The sequence below is a fragment of the Dermacentor albipictus genome, chromosome 1 (assembly GCF_038994185.2).
Source record: "Dermacentor albipictus isolate Rhodes 1998 colony chromosome 1, USDA_Dalb.pri_finalv2, whole genome shotgun sequence".
In the NCBI taxonomy this organism is placed as follows: Eukaryota; Metazoa; Arthropoda; class Arachnida; order Ixodida; family Ixodidae; genus Dermacentor; species Dermacentor albipictus.
In genome coordinates, this window is record NC_091821.1 from 227,896,248 (window position 1) to 227,916,755 (window position 20,508).

The 20,508-nt window shown below is 44.1% G+C and overlaps 1 protein-coding gene across 2 annotated transcripts in view; it reads right to left on the reverse strand.

Annotated features, from left to right (window-relative positions):
* rtet (major facilitator superfamily domain-containing protein rtet) overlaps positions 1–20,508 on the reverse strand; it is a 42,574-nt gene that overhangs the window by 11,473 nt on the left and 10,593 nt on the right. For both annotated transcript variants that reach the window (XM_070530967.1, XM_070530968.1), the window contains exons 7-10: positions 16,916–17,012; positions 13,270–13,381; positions 11,958–12,066; positions 4,599–4,689 (exon numbers count right to left, since the gene is read on the reverse strand). In XM_070530967.1, coding sequence (XP_070387068.1) covers positions 4,599–4,689; positions 11,958–12,066; positions 13,270–13,381; positions 16,916–17,012 — 409 coding nt within the window. The remainder of the gene's footprint in view (positions 1–4,598; positions 4,690–11,957; positions 12,067–13,269; positions 13,382–16,915; positions 17,013–20,508) is intronic.

Here is a 20,508-nt window from a genome sequence, read left to right on the forward strand (position 1 = left end):
GCCCCATCAACACGACCTCGTACTAATTTAGCCACTGACTCTTGCAGTAAGAGCTATATATGGTTTGCTAAGTTGCCGGTGCATCCTCTAACCAAAACTAGCAAAACCTACTAGGCTTTGCTAGTGAATCCAGAAGCTGCCAATCACGGGACAAACTAGCTGTTAGATACACTTCTTGATGCCTAATATTTGTAACATTGTTAAGATGGCATATTGCACACCATGCTGCACTCCTGAAAATCTCTCATTTAACGGAACTTCTACTTATCGGAACATATTCATCCGGTCCCTTGAGCTTTTGTTTAGTGAGTAGCGCATAAATGTTGGGTCACGTAATGAGCCTAACCCTCTATGACTCACTTTTCAAATACAGTGAAACCTCATTAAACCGCAGTTGGCCAGAGCTCGGAAAAAGTATGTACTAAATGGTAGTACTGCTTAACCGAAATTGGCGGCGAGGAGTTACGGAGTCGCCATCTATCGGAAGCGCCTCGCTGGCGTAGTATGAGGGATCACATGGCGCGCTCCTCATAGGTTTTGCTGTCAGCGCTCACTGAAAACACCACACGCGAGCTCTCCCGGACATTTCTGTAAGTACTTTCGAAACGAGAGAAGTTTCTTACTGTCTAAATAATAATCTTGGGCAAACTGTGAAAGCACACAATCGTTTACAGACGGTATCTCTTTACCGAATACGTACAGTGAACGCCACTGCGCGCGGTCGCCGCGATGGAGTCTCCCGAACCGGCTTCTTGCGTGAAAGGTAGGTAAACGCTGAGAGCAAACTATGTGAAATATGTTCTTATAGTGTTTGTATAACTAAATGGAGTGTGATAGAACGAAGCCTCAATGCAGCGACCGACTGCGCGTCTGCATGCTTGTCCGCGCACTGTTTCGGCTTCCCCGCGCGCGCGTTTTCGCACCGTGCCATGAGCTTTAGGCCGCAGAATATGAGCATTTGACAGTATCCAAGCAACCATTGTTGCGTGGGCGCTATCAGAGCTGTTCAAAAATAATTTCATTGTAGAGACTTCGACGCCTACAGGGACTGTGATGTGCCGTCGCGACGATTCAATCTTTTCTTTCTTCTAAATTCTTTGAACTTTCAATATTATTTCTCGAGTTGCGTCGCACTGTATGTTTATCGGTGTTCTCAGCGTGCAATTTCCCGCTGCTCCTTTTTTGTAATCCAGTGCATTTATTCATAACATAAACATGACCATATGCCATGCTTTTTTTAAATGTGCTTCTTACCACTGCCTTTCCACTCCACTGAACTTGCCAGTATCTATAGCATCGACAAGTTCATAGACCAAACCATCATGACATTAGTCGAGCAGCGGACTGGGGCGAGCGTCTCAGTGCGCGTTTTCAGAACATTGCAGACCGGGCGCCATAGCAGAAATCTTCCTCGCGTCTGTGCTTGCTGCATACCCGAGTTGTATCCGATGACTGTTTGCCGGTTTTATGTTTCGCGAGCCAAGCTTCACGCAGCTTCTTGTCCAGCGGCTACGTGTGAATAAGGCTGACACCGGCCTTCCTTTACGTGCGTCCGGCCCTGCGGCACCGAGCAGAAGCCTACCATGTTGCGCGCCTTGAAAGGCAGCCACTGCCTATTGTAGTGCTTTCAAGCGTTCGTTGTAAAGGAGACGCTCGAAGCGGGAAAATTTCACCACTAAATGAGGACCGCAGCGTACGAGGGAATTTAAACTTGTTTTCAGCTTGCTTCGGCGCGCCCGAAGCAGCCGACGCGGCCGCTATGTCCACGTGATCCCTCCTAGCACGTCACGCCGACGGTGGCGCCAGCTTTTCCAGTGGTGGAGCTCGAGGCCAATAGCATGAGATCGCCCACTTACCTGTCAAAAACGGAACTCGGAGAGAGTGCGTTGAAAGGGGAAAAAAGCATGCAGTATTTATTTACTTCGCGCGACAAACGTGTTATTTTCGTTTGGTGCCGCGGCAGCCTAGCAGCGATGACAGCGGCCTCAAACTTGCTCAAGCTGTGAGCCAGCTTTTCAGCCAGCCCCCTCCTCTGGGCAAACACTAGCACGGCAGATTCCTCGCTGGTGTTGCATATTCTCTGTGCACAGGCGCGGTAGCATTGCAGAAGTCACGGGGCACCTTTTCATTGCGGGGTGCTGTTCTCGTCGTGACGACTGCATTCATGAAGCTGACGTAATGTGCAGCTTCTGCCACTGTCGGGCCTGAATCATCCGTGTTGTCGCTTCCCATGTCGTCCTTATCACTGTTGCTAGGCGACACTTCGGCAACAACAGAGGCAACGATGGCAAAAAGTCAGACCTTGTAGCCGACATCTCTTCGCAGTCGCAGCAGTGCTGCCGAGCAACTTCTGGCATCCCAAATGCCACACACCGTAGTCAACAGTACACCCATGTCGCGTGCCAGCGCCGACTTCTCGCGCCACATTCGATAGCACAAACTAATTTTTCTTCTATGCTAAGCACCCAGTGTCTTTTTTTATCCGAGTTTCGGCATGACGCGAGCTCCCACTTGCACAATGCCACAACGCTCTCTGGCACAGCGTCGAAACGATGTTGATGTTGAGGTGGCTTCACGTGCAAACGCACAGGGCGCTTGGAAGCCGCTGTGGTCATCTCTGAGGCTAGTTGTTCTGCCGGGCTGCCCGATGGAGACAATGCAACGCGGTGTTTGCGCGACGAGAAGTGGAATGTGTTAACCGATATGTACGCAATAAGGTGGCACGTCTTATGTGGATACAAAACACATTATGTTCAATGGCCGCTGAGTCGGGGATTTGACTTTACTACTTTTAAAACGAAACTACTGTTTAAGTAGGTACGGTTTAACGAGGTTTTACTGTATAAATTTTCGGTCACCTAGCGCTATAGCTGTGTTTCATAGTTTGCGGTGCTATGCGATTTCTGCTAGCACTGTAAAGTGCAGGCAGCAACAGCAGCAGTGCTGTATACATTTCAGATCCTATGTACAGTCGAACCTCGGTATATCGAACAGCGCGGTGATCGCAAAATAGTTCGATATAGCCAGAATTCGATATATAAAATCACGTAGAAAACGCGTCAAAAACTAGCACAAATCAATCACTGAACCAATCGTGGCACAATAGATACTCACATGAAGCTTCAAACAAAGTATTTATTTCGTTCGCCGAAAGTACTGAAGCAGCGTAGCCTGCTTGACCACAGCGTCCTCAACATAGTCCAAACGGCCCACAAGAGACGGTCCAGTGCCTTCTATTGCACCGCAGTAGCGGCGTACAACGGCCAAAGCAGCTACAGCCTCAGTTGCAGTCGGGAGCGGGGCAACATCAGCGCTTGCTGGATCAGCCTCGGCAGCGTCTTTGTTTGGCCGCTTAGCAGTCACTTCTGCCGCGATCTCACGTCTGTTAACTCCGCCGCTGTTCCGGTGCTGTCGTCACTGCCAACGAAGTCCTCAATGCACGTGCTGTGTGGCTCAGCACCGACAAAGCACTCCAACTGGCTCCACAGCCGCGACTCAAATCCCCGACTCAGCGGCTTGGCGGCTTGCCCCGCCGTGCGCGCGTGATCGAGGCGGCCGTGCTGGCTTCAAGCCGCCGCGTGTGTACGCCGCTACGTTCAAATGGCGCCCTTGGCGCAACCGATGTGGGCAGCTGTCGTACGCAGCAGTCTGGAACGCCCATCGCGCCGCCGCTATCTTCGAGAGTGTTGCGGGAAAGCTCGCCTCCTGTCAACAGAGCGCACTTCGTCTGGGGCAGCGGAGTTCGATATATCCATTTTACATCCGGCCCCGTTCGAAATAAAAAATAAAAAATGCATGCGATTTTCCACGTGATATAGAAAGTGTTCGATATACGCAATAATTCAATATATCCATGTTCGATATATCGAGGTCTGACTGTAGAATGGTGTGTGTGCAAGCACGCAGCTGCATGACCCATTTAGTCTCGTAGGCTTCACAGTAATGTAGAAAAAGAGAAGAATGACACAGGCCAGGGCTGCCAAGTGCCAAATTTCATGCTTGAAAACATAATTTTATCACTTCCTAAACAAAAACAAGGACCCTTAGAGCAATGTCTAAAAAGTCCATTTGAACAAATTTGGTTATTAAGCACCATAAGAGAAATTACTGCCAATAGGACAGTAGATCACACCACGACTGGTTTCATAAGGACAGCGCACACCACCACACAGTGCACACCACTACTGGTTTTGCCCACACCCTAGTACAAGTACAAGATCTAACATCTTACACACTCTTCCTGTGTTTCTGTAGCACCACACAGGGTGCTTGCAGACCTATCTCTCCTTTACATTACGATCACTGAGCAAATATTTTTCACACCGTTGCAAGCAAGAAAGCAGGATGTGCCCTTTTCCATGTGCTTTCAAGCAGCTGCGGTCTCTTGCTTAGAACAGTGAGAGCGCATTATGGCCATACACAAGGAGCTTTTGTTAGAAATGCCTTCACTGTTTGAAAGTACAGGGTCCCAGTTCTAATGATGTTGGCCAATAATTAAGAACAGCAGCAATATGAGAAGATGTTGATGTGTTTTTTTTTTTTTTCGTGAATGTTCATAACTACCAAGCTCATTCAAAATCAAAACTGGTTGCACTTACAGAAGGCATACAACATGAGTCCGCAGTATAAGACATATGGACTCCAGGACACACCAATGATGATGAATGATGGTATGATCATCATAATCCCCTGCAGGAAACAAAGACAATGGTGGAATTTTGACAACACTTATTTTTTCATCTATCCTTGGTTGCCATATTGCACCAAGGTGCCTGTATTAGTCTTATACTGCGCTGTAGCTACAAGTGATAACGGCCTCACAAAATGGTATTCATGATTGTTTCAGGTATAACAAGAGAACTTATGTATTCTCTTTTTCATAATACAGAGAACCTTGTTTCATTGTTTTCCTTATCCAAATTAAAATTACATCATGTAGTACACAACAAGAAAACATTTCTTAAAAGCACTGCAGCACTGCATGATAGTACATGGAGATAAATCTACATTCTCAGAAACCTCAAACTTTTTTAATGACTGGTAGCATCACGTCTAAACAAATGATTATACACATCATGAAGGAATGAAAAACCAAAATGCAAAGAGAAAGACTTGAAACTCTTTAGATCCCCAGAGCACTGGAGCATTGTAGATGAAACACGGGCCTGACAACACAACCTGCAGTGAGCACCACTCAAACAGAGAATAGCAGCCCATATATAGCCCATATATGTATAAGCGCTGGAAACTTTTTCCTTTTCCTTACTTCTTTCACACAAGTTTTAAGGGCTGTTCAAATATGCCAAAAATATATTGTGTACCTAGGTGCGTTCAAGGCCGCAGGTGTCCATGAGATTCGCGAACTACGATGTTAGGACCACTGAGAATTGACACTATATCGTGTAAACTACGACGATCAGCAAAACCTACAGAGGGCGGATAAATGAACGGATCTCTTAGGCATGTAGGGCCCTCTGGGCTGTACTGTTCAATGATAAGGTAGCCTCGCCGCCTATGGGATTATCTGACCGAGCTATGTCAGATGCTCGGTCGCCATAGTCGGAAGTTCGAATCCTTCTAATTTTTTTTTAAAGTCTGACGAGGGTGAGCTTTAATTTTACCTCCTCCAGTGCACTACATTTGCAGGCTTGTAGTGATGCCTGAGACCGGCAAAAGATGCCGAGAGCGAGTGGGGCTATACTAATCCAGGTACAACCAAATTAGGAAAGGCCTACTAAGCTCCAACAAAGACACTCCCTCACCAGAAAAGAAATTGGCCTCCCGGGTACAGTATTCAGCCACTCCCTCCCTCATGATTCCTACAATTACCCCATGGCCCTCAGTCCCCAGCAGCTGCGGAGCACCTGACCAAGGCGGTGGTCAGATCTGTAACGCAGCATAGGGTGCTAAGAATCTCTGGGTCTGGACAGGCCACCAATGGAAACGAACCCTTGCAACCTTTAACACCCGAACTCTATTGAGTGAGGCTAGCTCAGCAGGACTCTCTCTTGAGGAACTATCAGACATTGTTTGGGATATTTTTGGCCCTAGTGAGATTAGAAGAACTGGTGAAGCTTATACAGTGCTGACTAACGGCCATGTTCTCTGCTGTAGAGGTCTCCCAGATAAGAGGCAATACGGGGTAGGAATCCTAATCCATAAGAACACAGCAGGCAATATTGATGAATTCTACAACATTAATGAGAGGGTTGCAGTAGTCATAATCAAGCTTAACAAGAGGTATAGGTTAAAGGTAGTACAAGCCTACGCTCCAACATGCACTCACGAAGATGATGAAGTAGATCAGTTTTATGAAGATGTTGAATTAGCGATGAGAAAAGTGCGAACTCAGTATACTGTAGCAATGGGCGACTTCGATGCAAAAGTGGGGAAAAAGCAGGCTGGTGAACAAGCCATTGGCAACTACGGCGTTGATTCTAGGAACGCTAGAGGAGAGATGCTGGTAGAATTCACACAAAGGAATAAGCTGCGAATAATGAACACATTTTTCGGGAAGTGTAGCAACAGAAAGTGGACCTGGAAAAGCCCTAATGGTGAAACAGGAAATGAACTTGTTTTCCCACTTTCTGCCGATTCCAGCATAGCATAGGATGTAGATGTGATAGGGAGGGTAAAGTGCAGCGATCAGAGGTTAGTGAGGGCTAGGATTCACCTCAGTTTGAAAAGCGAAAGAGTAAAATTGGTCAAGAAAAAACAGGCCAACCTAGAGGCAGTAAGGGTAAAAGCAGACAAATTCACTCTGGTACTTGCAAACAAATATACAGCCTTAGAACAGAGAGATGAAGACGACACAGAGGTAATGAATGAAGCCGTAACTACGCTATGTTCAGAGGCAGCAATTAAAGTGGGAGGCAGGGCACCAAGGCAACCAGTAGGCAAGCTCTCACAAGTAACAAAGGACCTAATAAAGAAACGACAAAGAATGAAAGTGTCCAACTCAAGAGATAAGAAAGAACTTACGGAACTGTCAAAACTGATCAACAAGGTGAAAACAAGGGATTTTCAAAATTATAACGTGAGAAAGACCGAAGAAGCCATAAAAAATGGACGCAGCCTGAAATCAGTGAGAAGGAAACTTGGCATAGGACAAACCAAGATGTATGCACTGAAAGATAAGCAGGGAAACATCACCAGCAATCCCGAAGGTATAGTAACAGCAGCTGAAGAATTCTATACTGACCTGTACAGTAAGTACCCAGAGGAGTCAGAATTCCTCCATTCGAAGCAGTAATGAACAGGATACAGAAACTCCTCCTACAACTAGTGATGAGGTCAGAAGGGCCTTTCAAGACATGAAATGGGGAAGAGCAGCAGGAGAAGATGGAATAACAGTTGATTTAATCAAAGATGGAGGAGACATAATGCTTGGAAAACTGGTGGCTCTCTATATGAAATGTCTGTTGACTGCAAGGGTCCCAGAAAACTGGAATAATCCAAACATACTAATACTAATACTAATCCACAAAAAGCGAGACGTTAAAGAATTGAAAAATTATAGGACCATTAGCTTACTCCCACAGTATTATATAAAATATTTACCAAAATAATCTCCAATAGAATAAGGGCAACACTGGATTTTAGTGAACCTAGTGAACCAAGTGAACAGGCTGGCTTCAGGAAGGGTAACTCTACAGTGGATCACATCCATGTCGTTAATCAGGTAATCGAGAAATCTGCAGAGTATAATCAGCCTCTCTATATGGCTTTCATAGATTACAAAAAGGCATTTGATTCAGTAGAGATACTAGCAGTCACAGAGGCATTACGTAATCAAGGAGTACAGACCGCTTATGTAAATATCTTGGAAAATATCTACAGAGATTCCACAGCTACCTTAATTCTACACAAGAAAAGTTGGTAGATACCTATAAGGAAAGGGGACAGACAAAGAGACACAAGCTCTCCGATGCTATTCACTGCATGCTTGGAAGAAGTAATCAAGCTATTAAACTGGGAAGGCTTATGAATAAGGATCGACAGCGAATATCTCGGGAACCTTCGATTTGCACACGACATTGTTCTGTTCAGCAATACTGGAGACGAGTTACAACAAATGATTGAGGACCTTAACAGAGAGAGTGTAAGAGTGGGGTTGAAGATTAATATGCAGAAAACATCTAAAGATAATGATCAATTGCCGGCCAAGAGAACAAGAGTTCAGGATTGCCAGTCAGCCTCTAGAGTCTGTGAAAGAGTATGCTCACCTAGGTCAATAATTCACAGGGAACCCTGATCATGAAAAGGAAATTCATAGATGAATAAAAATGGGTTGGATCACATATGGCAGACATTGTCAGCTCCTGACTGGAAGCTTACCTATATCATTGAAAAGGAGGGCGTATAATCAGTGCATTTTACCGGGGCTGACATGTGGAGCAGAGACTTGGAGACTGACAAAGAAGCTTTAGAACAAGTTAAAGGGCCCCTCTGTCCATTTTGAGTTGGCAAGCGCAGAGCATACATTGCACGATAATGATTGTGTCTGCAAAGTATTACATCGCTATGCGCCACTGAAAGATCTGAAATTTCAAACCGAACGCCGTTTTTCCTTCTCCTCGCGGCCGCCGGGCTCCAAGCCGAAGGATGATGTACTCCCGTCCCTGCGCCTACGTACTCGAGTTCGCAGTGTGACGTCGCTCATGGTGACACGTGACTTCGAGAATTATTCAAGACAACATCTGTTATCTGTGCGATCTGTTGCTTGAAGTGACGAATAGAAATTGAGAGAAATAATAAAACACACAAACAGGATGTCTGCATGTTTTTTGTTTTACTTCGCACCGAAGCAAGAGATATGCACAGTCACCAACTGATTTTCCAGACTCCAAAAAATTCGGACATGCTCGATTATTCGGTCTGCTTCGCGGCCCCGCCATTCTCCCCATAGACCACAATGTGTAACAACTGCCAAAAGTTCGGACCCCTTGCAACCTCTCGTCTGATTTTTCGGACACTCCTTGAGCCAACTCAATCGAGAGCACCCTGCACCGACTCTGACTGGTGCACGGTTCGACTATCTGAGCGCCATTTTTGTTTTGAACGGAGCCTCGTTGCTGCCCCACGAAGTGGCGCTACTGGAAATCCCCGCTCATCATCATCGTTTCTGCCTGATTCGATAGAGTTGCTACAGCAGTTCCGGTCTCAGCTTAGTAAGCCATGTCAAGACAATCCAGCAGTACATTATTTGTTTGTTTCTTTGTACACGACGCTGCGAGTAGGCTACGTTTTTTGTTTGTGCGATTGGTGTCGGCGGAGTGGTGTTTGCTTTGTGTGCTGTGTCGAGGTTGCGGTGATCCAACGCGGCATCAGAAACATCGCGTCAAGTGTCTAATGGCGCCGACAGTGCCTGCGCAGACTGCACTGGAGCATGCCAGCAAGCGGGTGCTGGGAGGCCTAGGATTTGTTGCCTTCCGATGTGCTTCCTACTGACCCCGAAAATGTTCTGCGGGGACTTGCGCAGCGATTGCATTGTGATTCCGAACACCGTCTCATATGACAGTTTCACAGGTGCTGACATGCTGTACTGACATGCGCAGAACTCGATGACAGCGAGATCATTCATCAGGTTTCTGCTGCACCACCAGACGATGACTCCGAGTCGGAAGATGACGCACCATGTGCTACACTGACGTCGCATGCAGAGCTAGTACAAGCAGTGACTGTGCTTTCACCCGCCTATACTGACCATACGACCCTCTCCAAGATTCAGGCTTATCTGATTGCACGCAAACAGAACAGCCTGCAACGGCGCATTTACGATTTCTTCAACTCTACTGCCGAGCCCCAATAAGTGCATGGAAATAAAGGATCTTCTTTTTTTTTTTCTCTTAATCTGCTTTTTCGGACACCTGTTCATTCGGACATTTCCGCAGTCCCCGTGAGCTCCGAATAAACTGTCGGCGACTGTACTTCCGCTTTGTCTGCTTGTTCCCACGGTCATGCGCTCACGTGCGCAGGTACCGAAACTATGCGCTTTTCTACCGTGTTCCAGCGTGTGATCATGCTCTGCAATTCGCTTGTTCTGCCTCAGTATTCGTGTAGCACTGAATTATACCACTAGTCACGTTTCCTTGCGCACAGCGGGCAAAATCATGCACTGCGTGAACGAGACAACAGCTCGCGCGCAACGCCGTCTGCAGAAGTGCGTAGTGCTGAGAAAAAAGAAAACAAGGAGAAAAAAAAAAATGAAGGCGGGGGCCTGTGACGTATGCATCACATGATGCTTGAGGTCTGGTATGGGAGAACGCAGAGAAGAAATTTTGCTTGCGGAGGCTAGACAGGGCGAGCAGAGATAGCGTCTTGCTTGGCAGTGGAGCCTGCCTGCTGAAATCATTGGTTCGCGGCACTAAAATATTTTTATCTCGGCTATTAATGAGCCGATTTGAAAATTTTTTATGGCAGAACACTCCCTGGTGGACATGTAACAACTTCCAGTGTATAATCAAAATTTGCTATGGGACCTGGTGAGGGGCCTTTAAGGAACGTGCGGAGTGATGGAACGAAGAATGCTAGGCATAACATTAAGAGACAGAAAGAGAGCGGTTTGGATCAGAGAGCACATGGGTATAGCCGATATTCTAATTGACATTAAGAGAAAAAAAATAGAGCTGGGGCGCGATTGAAGATCATTGTTCGATACGGGTCCAGTTCGGTTGCCGCAACGTCATAAAGTGGCAGTATGCAAAATTTTTGAGAAAGGGACGGAGAGAGCAGCCAATCGGCAAGCGGTGAACTCACCAGAAGTTTACTTCCCTCGTTTGTCGTCTGCTTGCAGAAAGAATACTACAAAACAAAATGTTTCTCGTCTTTGAACAAATGAAATCTTTATTTTAAAAATGCATTTATTTCTTCTCAAGCTTAAACACGTTTTCAAATAGTAATATGTGTGACTATTACAATATATAACTATTAGTTTCTCACTGTCATCCCTAGGTGGTGTTGCGCACAGCGGGAAAAAAAAAAAGAAAAAAGAAATGATGGGAACAGTGGCGCACTTTTCAAGAGGCAACAACAACATTCTAGTGGCTCGCTGGCACCTGATGATGGGGTCGAATTCGTCGCACAACTAACGCACTATTTGTTTCGAGAAACGAAAGAGATGCCGGAATTCACTTTCTGCCAATTATTCAAACGCTTTTCGCTCCTCCACTGCTCTCGTTGCTCCTCAAGCAACGCCAATTCAACAACCGAAATTCCCCCCCCCCCCCCCCATCGCAAACGCCACTTTCTCGAATTAAACTATGGATTGGATCTGAACGTGCAACTCCACAGCCGAAGCTGCCATTTGGATCCAATCCAATCCACTAAACGCGCCATGCGAAGCCGGTCTCATACAAGCCTAGGACTGCTCCAAACTTCCCAACTCCCATCGCATTCGGGGCCTAGCAGATGACGTGCTCAGTTGCAAGATGATTGACAGGGGCGTGTCGTCATCTTGACGTCCCCAATAACGTGACCGCGCCTCGGGGATGGCGACGTCGCCACGGAGTAGGCCAATCGCGCGCGCCGGTAACCGAACGAACGCGCCGAACAACGATCTCCGATCACACCCCTGGACAGGTCATGTAATGCACAGCTTAGATAACCGGTGGACCATTAGGGTTACAGAATGGGTACCAAGAGAAGGGAAGCGCAGTTGAGGATGGCAGAAGACTAGGTGTGGCGATGAAATTAGGAAATTCGCGAGCGCTAGTTGGAATCGGTTGGCACAGGACAGGGATAATTGGAGATAGCAGGGAGAGGCCTTCGTCCTGCTGTAGACATAAAATGGGCTAATGATGATGATGATATAGATGACAAATGCTTAAACTAGTACTTCAATACACTGCTATATTATTAATTCTTTGCAGCACAGACCACCACGTTAGCTACAAAACCTAGAACACGACTGTTATTGCTAATGGGAAATGTAATAATAAATTGAATTTTTAACTTACAACAAGGCACACTCTTATTTCCTTCCCTGGTGGAACTCTGTGGACGTAGCCACCTTGGATTGCAGCCATCACAAGGCCAACCACAAAGTACATCTTGCCTTGTTGCATGCTACAACACAAAGTGGAGGGAAAGTGCTTATTAAGCCATAAGGGTAAAAAGAAGATAAGCAGTTTTTTCAAACAAATCTTTGAACCACCTGAAAGCATGCCAACAAGGTAACAAAAGAAAAAGGTGGGAGGGGGGGGGGTCATTAACATGTGCTTCTAGGCTAGGCATAAATGTGTAGAAATACTCCCACCAAATTAAACGCATTTTTTAAAATGCTCAGACAGATTCAAGACAAGGTAACTGACACAGAGAGGTAATGTCAAGGTAAATTGTCTATCCATGAGACACCTTTCCAAAAAGCAGGGGGGGGGGGGGTAGTTACCACACATTTATTTTTTAAGTTTGAAATGAGCGCAGGCCATTTGAGGGGCGCACACATACTTTATTAGCGTTGGTTCTTTCAGATGCAACACCAAAGCAGCAGTAAGCTTGGAATAGCAGGCACTGACAAGCAACATATTGTTTTGAAACTTTGCAGTTGCCAATTTCGCCTGCTTCAGGAACGCGTTTGCCTCAACTGTTTGAAGCAAGTACCCCTCTTTCGTTCTTTCACCATCAAGACTTCACATGTAAAGTTCGGACCCATGTGTGAAACTTTCTCGTGAACAGAATTTATTTTTTGTTAAATTCGATGCAAGATTCATAAAATTGTAAAACTGGCCCAAGTTCATGGACTTTCCAACAAATTCAGGAAGGTTGGCAGGTATGCTGTAGAGGCACCAATACCCAAAAAGCAGGTCAGTACTAACAACTGCAGCTATGGTGGGCTACACTTTTTTAGAACAGTTGCTACCTTAATGCTCCAAGAGTCTGAAATTCATGATGGGCCTTATGAAGTTCATGAATCCTCGCGGGTGTTGCACAATGGCACGCAAAGGAATAACAGTGAAGGCTTAGCCAACTTGGTAGCCGGGGAAAAGGCCAATCATGTGGAAGGGCTACATGGGCTACACAGGAAAGCCCCTTATGTTTCCAATTCCAGTGGCTGCTTTTTTGTTTTATGTAGATACAGGTACACAACTATGAAGGCAAATGCTAGACATACTAGAATTACTTATCTAAAATATATACGTATGAAAAGGCACTCTCCTAAATGCTCAAAACCTAATGCATAGGCAAATAAGTCTACCGAACAATGTAAGAAATGGATTAGACTAAGTAAAACTAACAAGAGTTCACTTCACTTGCTGACTTATTACTTACCGTGTGTACTGAAACCTGCTGTGAGTTAGGAAAGACAATGAATACTCCAGGCCAGAATAGAACAGCAGGTATGAAAAATAAGCCAGGCCACACTGGCGGAGAACCTGATGATCTGAAATATTCAATAAACTGGCCTTATTCATGACATTTTACATCAAATTTTCCTGGTACAAACATATGATACAGAACAAATTTCAAATACACACAACCTACAAATTCAAGGGGATACTTTCACGCAAGTTATTTAAGTGTTTTAAGTTATTCAAGTAGTTAAGTGTGAAGCTGTTATTAATGTCAAACTGTACACCACAGGCTCCGACCAGAGCCTGTGATGTGCCTCTAACAAACAAACAAACAAACAAACAAACAAACAAACAAACTTATTTGGTAAAGCAGCGCCTAATTAACTAAAAATATCAGGAGTTAAGGTGAACACTGAATTTCTTATAGAAGTCTAGGAGCTATGCATAAACTTTTGAGGTTGAGCTGATGTGAAGTGTCCACAGATGTTTACTGGCCAGAATATGTGAGGGATGTGCCTTAAACTCTGTTCTACACTTTATGGATGTGTGTAGCAAATTCAGAGGTTGAGTATGGTAAAAAACAAAATTATAATTCTTGGGTTTTACATGCCAAAACCACAATCTGATTATGGGGCACACCATAGTGGGGATGTATTCTATGGGATTATGTACGCAAGTCAACTGTTATTAAGTACAGCATAGTTATTGCTTAAAATTGCAGTTGGTATATTATTAGACACTTGTGCATTATTCTATGTTTCAGAAATCAAAAATGCACGCGTGGCTGCGGCAACACGTTGAACTCTGTATCACGTGTAAAGGTGTCCTTTCGTTTTCAATCTCACTGGTTTCGTTCTGGCTGGTTAAATACCAAAGCAACCGGACAGGAAACCCCGAAAACACGTAGCTATTATCGCAGAAATCATTGAATAATTCGGAAAACATGAAGTGCAGGAACATCAACTTGATAAACAAAATTATACTTTGTTACAGCACGGCCACACTTGTCTGCCTCCCACTAATGTCGGTGTATAATCGCTATCGTGTTCACCTATCACCGTTTTCAGCATGCTTCTGGTGAACAACTATACTGCAGATAGAAAAATTTTGATAAACATTTTCCACGGTGTTTTTCGAGTTAGCACTTCATGATTAAACACTCTGACCAGTAAGCTTTCCATTGCACAAAAAAAATGGGTACCATGAAAATTGGTTGTCAGCCCCTTAAAGGCTAATTAAAACAAAAAGAAAGAAAGCCCTTCAAAAATTAAACTTGCATTCAAAATAATTCCAGAGAAAACCAATTTTCAAGGTATGCAATTATGGGAAAGATTTGCCCAGAGCTTCAGAATGCAAGAGAGTATTGAGAGTTCAGCTTTCGACAGTTACTGCAAAGGAGACTGCCTACAAACCATTAACATCAATTCTGAACAAATACTTATCAAATTTTGTATCATACTCATCAGTTTTAATAATATGCTTAATGGACACACTATACGCTGTATAGCAGCAGACAAGCCACCGTCATCACTTTCACTGATGTAGTTTAGCAGAATGCGTTGATGGGCAAGTTGGTTCATTCTACTTGGAAAGATTGGATGTGCTTTGTAGACGATCACAAGTACCCGTGAAATGGGTACTTGTGATCACGGAAATGATCACAATCACTTTTATCGAGTATTGACCGCACCTTGTTTGGTGTACTTGACAAAGACAAAGTAGTACATGTTTTTAAGTATGTTGACGATTTTCTTGTGCTGCTGAAGGAACGAAATGATTCTATGTATGACGATGCCATTGCAGACATTTTAAATTTCTGAGCATAATGCCTTAGGTATAACCTTTACACATGAGCTCCCTGTCAACAACATTCTGCAGTTCCTTGACCTCAAGCTTACCTTTGATAATGAGCACATTTGTTGCTGTTTCTTCCCCCGCACACAATTGATTGTGTGCTCACTCTAAAATCAACAAAAGGGCCATTGCTAAACAGATTATCGAGCGATCTCTGAAAAAGTCATGTACACATGCCATGCAGGCCAGCTTCGACATGCAAATTTCTAGGCTGAAACAGGCTGGCTTTCCCGATGTGGTTGTGCTGGCAGTTGTTGAAACGCTCGAAAAGAGGCTAAAAGCACCTAAAGAAAGTAAAGACTGATGTTGCCAACAAAACTTCAAAGCCAGTCGTAATCCCTTATGTTCATAGAACTGCACACAATCTGAAGAAGATAGCAAACAAGCACGGTGTCCCATTCGTTTTCTTGGCCCCCTGCAAGCTGAGTCACCTTTGCGCCCGTATTGGGAGACTTCACGCCAGAAAGAAGCAAGGTGGCTGTGGCGTGAAACACAAGAACCCCCATGTAGATTGCCAAGTTGGCATTATTTACCAGATTCCCCTGACATGCGGCAAAACCAACATAGGCCAGACGGGTCGTTGTTTGAAAGTGCGAATCCGTGAACACAAAAGGTCTATTAAAAACCGGGAGCAACGCCTTTTACGCATGCATTGCTTAGATCATAAATGCAGGCCTCTGCTCAATCAGGTTAAGATCCTGCACAAGTGCAGTAACGAAAACGCACGGGAACTTCTAGAGGCATATTATATATAAAAAAAAGGGACAAGCATGCATCAGTAACACATTGATCGTACTTCACAATAGAGAGGCACGTTTCCTAGAAAATATGTTTAGCTGAGCCACGCCATTGGTTTTTTCTGATTTTGTGTTTTTTCTCCTCTTATCTGCTGCTGATACCCTGATGCGCCTGCGCTGGCATGGACTGATATTTAAGTGTTTCCATCGAATAGACCTCAGTTGTTAGTTTTCGCCTGTCCCGTCTTCTTCCTTGTGATCGTCTACAAAGCGCATCCAATCTTTCTCCATACTTTCACTGAGTTAGACTTTCGACAATATTCACAAACATATTTCTGTGTTTGAACCAAGTATTAAGGCATATTACTGCAACAAATTAACCATTATGGTAAATTTTTTTTCTAGGAAACAAAAATATATGTACATATATAAATGAACAAGAAGGAATCTGAGGGGCCCGATTTTTATTGGTTAACACACACACACACACACACACACACACACACACACACACACACACACACACACACACACACACACACACACACACACACACACACACACACACACACACACACACACACACACACACACACACACACACACACACACACACACACACACACACACACACACACACACACACACACACACACACACACACACACACACACACACACACACACACACACACACACACACACACACACACACACACACACACACACACACACACACACACACACACACACACACACACACACACACACACACACACACACACACACACACACACACACACACACACACACACACACACACACACACACACACACACACACACACACACACACACACACACACACACACACACACACACACACACACACACACACACACACACACACACACACACACACACACACACACACACACACACACACACAGTCCTTTAAGGGATTAAAGCTAAAGCTATGAAAAGGTAACACAATAGCATGTGTCATGTCAGTCAAGTTCTAGAACTGCCCTTACCTTTGAGAGGAAGCTTTTGAACTGGCTGAAATGTGAACAACGATGCTGGGTTGACATAGGAAAGTGCTCCGGAGAGACTAGAAGCAACCGAATGTGCCTGAAATAACACAAATTAAAACAAAGGTTTGCCTGTACATACTCAGGTATTAAGTGGGGAAAACAAAAGCTCTATCTAAAATTTATTATGCATGCAAGTACTAAACATGAGTGCTACAATGCAAGATGAATTATAAGAAGGAGCTATATACTTGGAGAAAGGCCAATGAAAGCTGTGTTCATTAACTGGTCGAGTAAAGGGGTCCCAAAGCAGTTTCAAGTGCCACATGAGTAAACACACTCAACAGATGCACCACACGACCACCAACCGCCTCGCCAAAAATTTGTTCTTTTTTATATCCTGAACCAATTCTCTCGCTCTTTTTCACACACACACACACAAACCCATGAGCATGCACGCATGCAATACCATCTTTAAAGATATGTGCAGAAAGACACCAGATTTTTTTTAATAACAAAAACTTCACCTGCAGTTATATGTAGTAAGTATTTTTTACATGCTTGCTGCCACCCATACCTATTTGGGAGCTCAACATATACTTTGCTGTTTACGACTGCAGTGTGTAGAAATTCACATCAAACATTGTAAAGTGCTGGAGAAAATGCATATGCAAAGCACAGTTGTGCTCCATTTACTAGCACTGCAGGTGCTGCTTTATAGAAATAGTTGTTTAGAAATGAGCCCTTTTACACCGATATGCAACTATGGGCTAGAATCCTGCTATCTCTGAAACATGACCTAAGAACATGTTTGAATACCTGGCGACAAAAATACGACTCCCTATCACAGGCTGTGACATGGGGACGCTATCACTACTCTACAACTACGTGGCAATGCCTGGAAAAAAAAAGAAAAAGAAATGGAGAGTGAAGGTTGCATTATAACCTTACTCTTTTAGTTCACAAAATCGTCTTTAAGGATCACCTTACAGGTAACATCAGAAAATAGGAAATCCCTTTCTTTTAATATTAAAATTAAACTTGAAGAGTGCTGTTAAGGGAACAGATTCCACAGCCTCAGAGATTTACAATGCCATGTCCTAAGTGCCCCAATACACATACAATGGACAGGCCACATTCAAGGTAGCATTAAAAAATGTAAAATCCATTCTTTTTAAACATGAGTACTGTAGAATGAAAAAAAATTTGCTATGCTTGTGGTTTACAAGCATAATCAAGCGGAGCATCTGACATGCCAGAGAGAATCTCATGTGCTAATAGCTTAAAATTTTGCCATATCATGAATAACCCTAATCACCACTAGGTGTATGAACTTTCCTACTTGCAGGGGCACAAAGTGACTATGGTTACTGAGCAGTACACAGTGGCGTTCGAGCTATGATCAATTGAGCAGTGCTCCTGTAAACATATTTAGTTGGTCATATGATTGAGGTGGCCCAGTCATGCGAAGGACTGCATGGAAGTGGAGCTGCTTACATCAACTTAGGGCTTCAGAACGTGTAACACCACACTGTGTAATATTTTGTACACTTTTACATATAAGAACAACATGAAAGACGTAGAGAACAAGTAGAATTCAATGAAAATGTTGTGGATGGTGCCCGGACTAGCAAATGATGCAAGTAATTGCCCTAACAGCATGCGAGCAGCACTCATAGCCCTTCTGCAGGCAGCACTCGAGGCTTATAAGTAAAATTAAGTCAATTCGGATTTCACGAGGCCGAAAACAATGTTTGAATTAACCAAATGTCGCATTATTGAGGGTATCAAGAAAACAATAAACAAATGCTTACTACGTTGACATACTTTTATTTACTGAACGAATCAGCAAATCGCATTCCTCTTTTGCACATAAAAAGTGTGAAAGCTGCAATTCTTGTCACTCCATGACTGATTAGCACTCGTAGCGACGAAGGCCTCGCAACTTCCTTTGTAGCTCAGCTGTGGCATGTGTCTTCATCTGGTACACGCTTCTTAGTACTGCGTGCACATCCTGACTATTTTTTCGCCAGTGAGCTGGTCGAAAACATATCATCCCTCTATTGCGATGTAGCCAGTGCTCTTCATCATCGACGGCTTCCACCGTGTTTGTGACGTTGCATGCAACCATTGCACTAAGTCAAAACAAAACTACTGTTTTGCCGCAACTGCTGCAGACAAAATTGTCACTATTTATGCGATCATGGACGATGATCATGCAGTTCTGAAGCCACGCAGCCGACACGCACACCGAGTCAAAATGAAAGTACTGTTTGCCACAACTGTTGTAGATGAAAACCATCATAGTACACTATAGAACTGTTGTCACCATCGAAGCAATCAAGGATGGCGACTATGCATTTATGAAGGCACGCGGCCATTGCAGTGTTATGTTATGCAAAGCAGTAAATGCTAGAATAAGAGCTGTAAAGGCAGAAATAGGGCACAAAGCGTTCCAGCATTACTGCTGTTCATGTACGACTTTTGCTGATGACTACGGTGATGTGGACCCCGCTGCTTCATTTTGGTTGGAAGCTGCTTTTGCTCTTTCACGGCTTGTTGTCCGAATTAACCAGTATGCAGCCAAATACGTCTGAATTAACAAGAGTTTGATACAACTAAATAATTCATACACCTGCTGGGGCCAGAGAACGAGTTCGAAGTATCTGGTTTTCCTAATTAACTACGGTCGAATAAACAAGGTTTTACTGTAGTAACAACACAGGTGCTGTCTAAGGAGGCCTTAAAGGTGCTTTAAATAGTAATGCTACTATTAACCCACTTTATGAATACTTTTTTTAGCGCAAAACAAGACACAAGAAAGATGACAGGACAAGGCGCTACTCTCAACTGACATCATTTTATTGCGTTACTCCTTTATAGACAGCTCAAACCAGAGGAACATGCGCAGTGACAGAGTGAACATGCGGAGTGACGCAATAAAATGATGTCAGTTGAGAGTAGCGCCTTGTCCTGTCGTCTTTCTTGTGTCTGTTGTTTTGCGCTAAACAAAGTATTCATGGATTCGCACCAACTAGCCCGCCAACGCATTGTGCTAACCCACTTTAGATTGATCGGGTATTTTTTCAACACGCTATTTTCATTCAATTAGCAGAAGAAGGTAATTATTACTTGCAGAGAAACAGAGCCCAAACTTCCCTTCTCTCAATTTCACATTGAAACCACAATGCTCATACGTCATGGTCAGGCCAAAAATTTCAAAGTATTTCCTCCGTCTTCTATGCATCTTTTTGGCTTACCATGCCTCCACTCCTTAAAGGGCTGACATTCTTCATATTGCAGAAGCATGCAGCTTAACAAAACATTACTGTTTGGGGATGGTTTAGGGGCAAACAACCACTCACACTAATGCTAATGACAGTCTTTTCAACCATCTAGTCAAGAAGTGCTGGAAAATGGCTGCAGAGGGGATCACAAGTAGCAATCCCTCCTATGTCTGTACCTGTTCTGCATCCACATCTCAAATGTAGTTTACAAATACAGCTTAACTAGTTTCCACATCTAATATTCACATATTCACAAGTGAAGTATACTTTAGATGTGGATGCTGCACTGTTTATGTAACTGTAAGGAAA